The 8,771-nt window shown below is 29.0% G+C and overlaps 1 protein-coding gene across 4 annotated transcripts in view; it reads right to left on the bottom strand.

Moving 5' to 3' along the window:
• Positions 1–3,207: 3,207 nt before the first annotated feature.
• Positions 3,208–8,771, bottom strand: part of LOC107446086 (poly [ADP-ribose] polymerase tankyrase) — a 97,168-nt gene continuing 91,604 nt past the window's right edge. For all 4 annotated transcript variants that reach the window (XM_071179536.1, XM_071179538.1, XM_043040455.2 and 1 more), the window contains 7 exons: positions 8,528–8,603; positions 8,262–8,439; positions 6,712–6,819; positions 6,430–6,629; positions 5,484–5,573; positions 5,248–5,371; positions 3,208–3,721 (listed from right to left, as the gene is read on the bottom strand). In XM_071179536.1, coding sequence (XP_071035637.1) covers positions 3,579–3,721; positions 5,248–5,371; positions 5,484–5,573; positions 6,430–6,629; positions 6,712–6,819; positions 8,262–8,439; positions 8,528–8,603 — 919 coding nt within the window. In that variant the 3' untranslated portion in view covers positions 3,208–3,578. The remainder of the gene's footprint in view (positions 3,722–5,247; positions 5,372–5,483; positions 5,574–6,429; positions 6,630–6,711; positions 6,820–8,261; positions 8,440–8,527; positions 8,604–8,771) is intronic.

Raw genomic sequence — 8,771 nt, 5'->3', positions numbered from 1 at the left:
CCTAGTATTTATTCATTTTCTGAATGAAGCACTTCTTATTCTAGCTTTACTCAATTAAAACAAATTTACCAATGAAATAAGTCATGTTGTGGTGGTAACTAAACATAAAAAATTAATCAAACTATTCCAAGTGTTTAATACTTTACCAGTTTTACAAAAAAATGCAAATTTGAGAAATTTTTTTGTATGCACAGTATTTCTAGTTATTATAAAATACAACTTCATAAAAGAATGTAACTTTCTATGGGCGTGATAATATGCTTTTTCAGAGTAAGGCCGTTTTTTTAAAAACTGTTTAATTTTCTGATGCTTCCATACATATTAAAGGTATTTTTCATAAAATTCACTTAATATGTCCTTTTACTTAGTTCTAGAATTATATACAAGAATGCAAATAGTGAACTTGTATTGCAGCCTTTTAGAGTTTAAACAGTTTTAAAAATTCAGAAATTAACTTTTCCCATATACTATATTATAATATCAGGAAAATTCATTTGATATTGAACCATAACCTTGAAACACATTGCCATTGTTGCAACTTTAATGAGGTGTTAAATGCAGGGATGAGAGTAGTCAGAAAGTAAAAAAGAGGAAATCCAAGAATATATATATATATATATAAATCGCACTTTTTTTGTCTAATTTTTGTTTAAACTTGTAATCCATGTGATTATAAATCCCGATATGAGGCTTTTAAATCACGTGCATATAAAACTCTACATCGAATTTAAAAAATGCGAAAATACAAATCATGATGCGTAATTTTTAGATCAAGATGCATAATTTTAAAATCGCGCGATATTACAACCGCAAAAACGAATCACGACATTGGATTTTAAGCTCGGGTAGCTACATAGGGTTTTAAAAGCTCGTAAATACAAATCGCGAAATTGGTTTTTTAAATCTCGTAAATAAGAATCGCAATGTTCAATATTTAAATGGCCTGAATAAGAATCGCAACGTTCAACTTTTAAATCAGGTAAATACGAAAATCGATGTTTGATAATAAAATCGCGATTTTAAAAATGCAAAAATACAAAACACGATATTAGATTTTTAAATCTCGTAAATACGAGTCATAATGTACGATATTTAAAAAGCGTAAATAAGAATTGCAATGCGCAACTTTTAAATCAGGTAAATACGAAAATCGATGATTGATATTAAAATCGCGTGAATAAAAATCGAGATATTTGCAGAGTCTGGACTTGGGATTTCTAAAAGGCTTGTTTGAATTGTTTTTTGTTTACACAATAAATAAAAATTTACAAGATTAATTGAATGAGCAAATAAATATTTTCACCACAAATCCACCTCTATTTTTTTTCGCTTTTTTTGTTTGCTTTCTCTCCAGAATACAAGAAGCAGCGACGTCTAAATTACGAAAATACGAGCTATCCCGCCGACGGATAAAAAATACGGAAAATCTTATTTTCTGTGCGTGAAATCGGAGAAAATAGCTAATATAAGTAAACATGCGGAAGGATTAGCAGCTAGGACGTAGTTTGAATTTTCTGTTTTTCTTTGAAAATCGTAAATAAATATAATAATTTGACTTCAACGACTGAATTTTTTTTAAAAAAAAAGGGATATTTATAAATAAATAAATAAAAAAAACGAAACTTTTAGAGAATCTGAGTTTTTGATAAAAAGGCTGAAATTCGAGAGAAAAAAGCGAAAAAAATCTCATCCCTGTATAAAGGTCAACCAGTTTTATCCCAAGGAAATGATTTTTAGAGAAACTTCAGAGGGAGGAATGAGGACTTCAATAATTTCGCTCCGCGGAAAATTAAATTCCTCATAAAATATTTTAACTTGTGCAAAAAAAAATTTCGGCGGAAATTAGCGGGAAAAATGGAAAAATCAGAGAAAAAGCGGAAATCCGTGTATCCGCGGAAGAATCTCATCCCTGTAAATGCAATCATGTTCGAAATTCACGTAGTAACATAGTATTCTGTTATAACAGTACATTATTTATAACAGGGCCGTTAAATATGCCAAACTTATGGCGTAGTTGAAAACTCTGGTTTTATAAAATATAATTTTCTTTCTTCCTAATAGTAGGCACCAAACTTCTCCTCGGAACTGTTGCTCATTTAACGTTACTTGGTGTGAACATAATTCACAGGAGGCAAGTAACACTACCCACACCACACTGGCACAGACCTGTTCATAAAATGGGCCTCATTCACACATAACTAAGAGAGAGACATCCATGTCCTCAGTGGGATTCGAACCTGCAATTACTGGCTTTGTATCCAAACATGCAACCACTTGGCCAGTATAAAATATAAATTTAAAATGCAAATCTCATAATTTTACGTCTTAAAAAATTAATTTTAATGACAATTTTATCTAAGATAAACAAATTAGAAGATAAAGACAAAAAAGGCAAAAGAAACGTGGAATAGTGAATTGCAATATTTTATTTCAGGCAACACGTTTGTTACAGATGGCTGCAATTATTGCAGATGAGTGATCCAGCCATAAAACTCAACACTACTCATGATTCATTTATACAACAAAGAAATGTAATGTAAAGATTAAATTAAATTCATGCTGAACTCAAATTTAAATCACCAAAATTTTCTCACCGTTAATGTAAAACATAATTCATTACATTATTAAAAAGATGATTTAATTTACATGCAATATTTTATAACTTTCTGAATCGTAAATTAAACTATAGAGATTTTAAATGTAAATATCAGTGCAACACAAATGCGAATGATTAAAAGTGCCTTTGTTTTGATTGATGTCATTAATTTAAATATAGAAATTAATAACTTCATAAAACCTAATATAATAAAACAATGATCAAAACAAATCAGTTTTTCATTCGATCTTAGATTAAAACAGTTGGTTGCAATTAAAAGGCCGTTGACATGGTCAGTTTCACGAAATATCTACATTGCACCTGTTTCCTTATTAGGTACAAGGAATCTAAAATCAGATATTTTAAAAATCACTTTCCTCATTCAAGACATGCCAGAAAGTGATTATTTTCTTTTAAAATCCCAACACGTTTTCAACTCTGCATAAAAGTAAGAAAAATAAAACAAGGAAGAATATAATGATTCAAATATAAATTCATATATATATATATATTTTAAATATGATATATTAAAAACAGTCTTAAGATCTGAAGCTTTCGCTCAAAAATTCATTCAAGTAAAAAATAATCCGTGATGGAATTTCAAAAGAAAATAAACAAGAAAAAAAAAACCTTTTATTTTTGTGCCTCAGGTTGTCATTCCAGCTCACAAATACCTAAAAAATAAAACAACTGGCTTGTTCACTGGAAAACATTCAAGAAATACCAACAATGTAATATGATGAAATAATTTCTTTTTCAAATAATGAAAGAGGGTGATTTTCATAACACATTTTTTTTTTTCCGCTTGGGCTGACAAGAAGATGCAAAAAATGATGTTTTGCACTGTTAGTCTGGGGTTATAACCCCCATAGTCTGCTGGCGTCTGTCACAGTCGTCAAAATGGGAAGGTGAAATGTTTTTTTTATTTTTCTATACACTTTTAGAAAGTGAGCCGAGAGAGTTTAAAAAATATTTTTTTTTCTTAATCAATAAACTGTATCAAGTAACGAATGCACACTTGGGATGAATTATAAACCACATATTCGTTGAAGTTCAGATAATGATGTGACAATGATGTCCCCAATTCCAAGGCATTCACAGGTGTACCCAAAGGAACAGTCATACCTAATTTAATAATAGAAGAGAGTCATCATTACAAGGGTTATTATAATATAATATACAACAAATTTTTTATTCTTTTTTTACCATAACAGTTATTACCTGGGAACTAAAGCTATTTTTGCAACAGCTGTGTTTACATCGTAAGTAATATAAGTAAAATGTTTCTAAAATAGGTGAGAAGAGTGAAAAGTTGAACCAAGTAAATTTTTATGTGTTATCTGTTTTATTTGAAAACTTAATGCAATAAAAAAACTTTGAGAAATTTTCCTTTTTGCAGTGTTTTCATCATAGAAAAAAAAATGGGTGAGAATTTCTCACCCTTTCTCAAAAACAGGGTGAGATTTCAAAAAATTAAGTGAGATTTCTAAAAACTAAAAAAACAAAAACTCTCGAAAAAAAAATCATTTCTTTAATTATAATAAATTTTTAACGTCTTCTATTTTTAAAGCATTAAATATTTTCGGTGCATCATCATGGAAGATTTTGCCTTTACAAGGTATTTGTCCATCTTACATTAGCACATAAAAAATTTGAATATCTTACATGAAGAAACCTTACGGTATAAACACGTGGTTGCAGAGAAATGTGTTCTGAAAGGGGTTCCGTGGTTGTGTTCTGTTGTTCGAAAAGGTTCTGAACAATACTGGTAAATAGGGAAGATGGAACAGGGCAGATGTTGGAAATATAATGAAAGATCCAGGAAGAAAAGTGAAACGGATTTTATTCTAAATGGCGTAATGCTAAGCTTTTTCCAAAATGCGAGAAATTCTCGAATTTTCAAATTGATTTATAGAATGTGCGAATTTCTCGCGGTAATAATCTTTTAATGCGAGATTCTCGCGCTCTAGTGAAAACACTGTTTTTAACTGTTGAGCTCATTTTCTAAGTTTATATATATATATATAACTAAAAATTCAAAAGATGATATTAAATAAAATTATTTAAAAAAAAATTCTCAGTGGGCAGACCGTTAATATACAGTTCCGAACAGATCACCAAATACTAGCATCACGACCGAGGGTAGGCGGTATTGGTTCTCGTTAGGCTGTTCTATTATGAAGTGCTTGATATGGAAAACACAATTGAACATATCATTTGAGGGAGCGATATCCTCTGCAGAGGATCAAAATTGTGATGGGTCATTCTCTAGGATGTTTCCCACACCGTCACTAACAGTGCTAACAGTGTAAAATAAATACCACTACCCTTTGAAAAGAAAATGACAAAACTCACAAGAATGTGAATCCTGATTGGCTAAATGTTAAGAAATCTATTTTTCTACAAATGACATGATTTCCAACAATACTTTCTTTTGAAATGACATTGATTCTAGAAATACCCACATGTAAAACTAATTTAACATCTGTTAAATCTTCGCAGATGTAAAATGTTAAAAAAAATAATTTTATAAAAATATCTGCACTGATGCAACTTTTGAACGAGACTAACAAAGCGGGGATGATAAGTGATATAAATCAATAAGTAATAAACTGCAATATAAATTAATTAAATTCAAAATTTCAATATACCTTTCCAAAATATACTTTGGGCTGGATTAGGATGCCTGTGTCCCACAGCTTTGACACTGTCATATTTTTCTGTTGGATCAACCACTACATTATAATCTACTTCTTTAATATCACCTAATGCAACCTGCAAAGAAAAAAAAACATTCAATGAACACATTAGATTATGATAAAATCTTTGGGTAGAACATTAAATTATACTGGAATTTTTGGTGTTATTAAAATCAATTTTTTTTTACCTCACAGAGAAGTATGCTTTTTGTTTTAGATGAATGACTCTGCAAGCAATATTTCTGGCTCTTTGTAAACATGTCAGCAAAATATATTCCCTGTAAATAAAATTTACATGAATATGAAAATAAAAATAGTCACTATTTATGAGAATTAAAAAATTGAAGGAAAAGAAAAAGTTGAAAATTTTTTGTGATCCTAATCCCAAATTGACAGCCAGGAAAGCTTTCCGAACTAAGTATTCATTTTGAAAATTAAGTTAAAAAATTATTTTTGGAATGAGAAAAAACTAGATGGTTAAACAGTATATGAATTTTCTATCAAACAGGAACTATCTATACTATGATCTATATTTCTCGCTTTTATATTTTAAGAAGCTTATATACTAACTAAATTAAATAGGTAAATTAAGAATAGACTGTTAAAAAGTGCTCATTAATCTAAAATATAATCTAAATACGTATATATTTTTCAAACATTACACCACAGTTATATCATAAGAGGATTTGCAATGAATCTACTTTTAGAAGGGGTCTGTCCAGGTTTTTCTGAGAGGTACCTATTTTGTGAAAAACTAAAAATTATATTAAAAAATCGATACAAAAATAAAATTTCAAGAAAAAGTATTTTGTGAAACTACCATTTTTCCTAAAGTTGAATTTGTGAAGGTACCACAAAGCGGTAGTAAATTTGGCCTGGACAGACCCCTGTTTAGTATACATGAAGTGTTCCGAAGAAAAGTATCTCAGAGTCATCCCAGTAAGTGAACTTGCATTTAATTGACCTAATTGAATCAACAGTTAAGTGGAAGACCACAATTAATACAGATTGGGAATCAAAGCTGAGTGAGTAGCTTTGGAGTAAGGTGTGCAAACCATTGTATCACGGTATGAATAGACACTAAAGTTAAATACAGCTATTTTCATGTTATGAGAAAAGGATATGAAGCCTTACTTTTCCAAATAAGTTGCCATTTATTTGCACTCCAAGAGGAGCAACTTGCAAACCTCGAGCCATAATAGCTAGCATATTTGAAAGACGTGTTCCATGCCATAACAGCATACGGTTGGAGAGACTCTGGGTCTTGAATTGCTCAATCTGTTCAGGTATGTACACAGCATAGATTGACTGCACTTTCACAGACTTGCTAAGAGCTGAAATAAAGAAGTAAAACATCTGGTAACTATTATTTTAAGTAATAAATGTATTTATTGCAGCAGCTATAACAGAACTTACATGTACTATTTATGTACTGCAAAATCATTTGAGCTTCCTGAGAATCTTGGTTGAGAAGCTTTAAATTGCATTTTAGAGATCTATATACATAATCATAAGGGTGAGTATCTGTAATTAAAAGAAAATAAATCAAATGGAGTATAGCCTGCAGCAGTAACAAACTTAGTATTGATTAGTCTTCAATAATAATTAAAGAAAAAAATCGTTTTAAAACAATATATGACACAAATTAAAAAAATTATAATTCATATATTGAAATACAAAATACTTTGTTCAGAGTGTTTTACAATTTCTAATATAATTTTATAAATGGAACACTGAGCAATTAATCATTTAATTATTTTACGTAATTAAAGATAATAATTTAAAATTAGTAGCAGAGTTCAAGACTTCCTTAATCAAATAATTTTGATGAATGCTTTCAATAATCTCAAAGTAAACATATAATAAATATGCTAATTAACAATTTTGCACCAAAATAATTTACCGAATGATTTCCTAATTCACTATTTAAAAATTCGATGAATATTGTATACTAGATTGGGACTAAACTAGATCATTTTTAAAATAAATCAATAAATTTAAAACCAATAAATAAACTTAAAAAACCACCCTAAAAGATTAGTTACTGTATTTTTAGAATATAATAAAGTGTACGAGTTCTAAATTCATCACTAAATTTGAAGAAATTCAGCAATGTAAATTCTTTTGACACTCCTAATAAATGCACAAATGAATTTTGCGATTTTTACTAGCATTAATAGATCAAGTGAAAAGATGTATACTGAAAATCAAAATATTTCAATCAATTATCCTACATTATGCATTTGTGTTCATGGAAAATTTATGTTTAGAAGGCACACAAAAAAGTCAGGAATCTTGGACACTCAAGACCACTGAATTATGGCTTTTGAGATAATCGTCAAAATCAGAATGTTCTCTTAATTTTGCCCACTAGTGTAGTTTAAAGAATTATGACATACAGATGTTATAATTCTGTGATTAGTTGACAGTAACAATCTACTGAGAAGATAAAAAACTATTATTTCCATGAAGAGTTAACGAGGTATATCTTTAAAAAGACATATTTATTCAATAGTATCTCAAGATTTGAAAATTAAACAAAAATAAAATTATATTTTTTAATTTAAAGAGCTATTTCAATAAATTACACAATTTTAATATAACTTCGTGCCCCTAAACTAATGAAAACATAACAAAGCATAGTTCAATCTAGCTAACATGTTTTGGCATGGTTTTGATGGAAAGATTACCAAGTGTGGTAAATATTCAGCCATCCACACCCTACTAATACGGACAATTTTGAAACGGTTTATTGTAACTGTCTTCTATATGAATTCTAAAACTGACTTAAATTATTAAACACTTATTTAAAAAGAGAATGGATTTATCAGGGATAAGCAAAAAAAGGTTTTAACTCCAAAATCTTTAAAATTGACAAAGAGCTGAAGAACTAAATAAATTGCAAGTTTGCATTTTTTAAAACTATATTTCTTTTGTAGCTGTTGAGTAAAAGTATGAATTTGTACCTGCACATTTCAAACTGGATCCTAGAAGCAACTCTGATGATAATCCTATGTGAAGTAAATTATGAATAAGAACAAGTTTTGAATGAACATCTGTTGCACTAAACAAAGGACATAATTTTTCGTATTGGTAACCATATACTGGAAGTAGCTGGTAAAACTCTTCACTTAGCTTCACAATCTAAAAGAAATATTTAAAATACATAAATAACTAAATTGAAAGATAACGAAAACTCCAGATCACAAAAGAAGTAAAAGAGTTTTCTTACTGTATGCATTAATTCAGCAAACTTTTCTTGAGATTTTACATTCTGATTCAGGTTGTCTTTTTCAGTTATCACATTTCTGTACAAAAAAAATAAAATTAAGTAACAGAAATAATTTTGTCGACATACAATTATTATTAAAGAAATATTCTAAAATTAAGTTGTGTAAGAATTTTATATATGTAAAGAATTGGATACCTAATATTCTAGTGTATAAGTAGACTTTTACACCAGTAATAAATCATTT

This window comes from Parasteatoda tepidariorum, chromosome 1 (genome assembly GCF_043381705.1).
Source record: "Parasteatoda tepidariorum isolate YZ-2023 chromosome 1, CAS_Ptep_4.0, whole genome shotgun sequence".
NCBI classification, from domain to species: Eukaryota; Metazoa; Arthropoda; class Arachnida; order Araneae; family Theridiidae; genus Parasteatoda; species Parasteatoda tepidariorum.
Note: the sequence above shows the minus strand (reverse complement) of the source record. Positions and strands in the feature narration are given on the sequence as shown.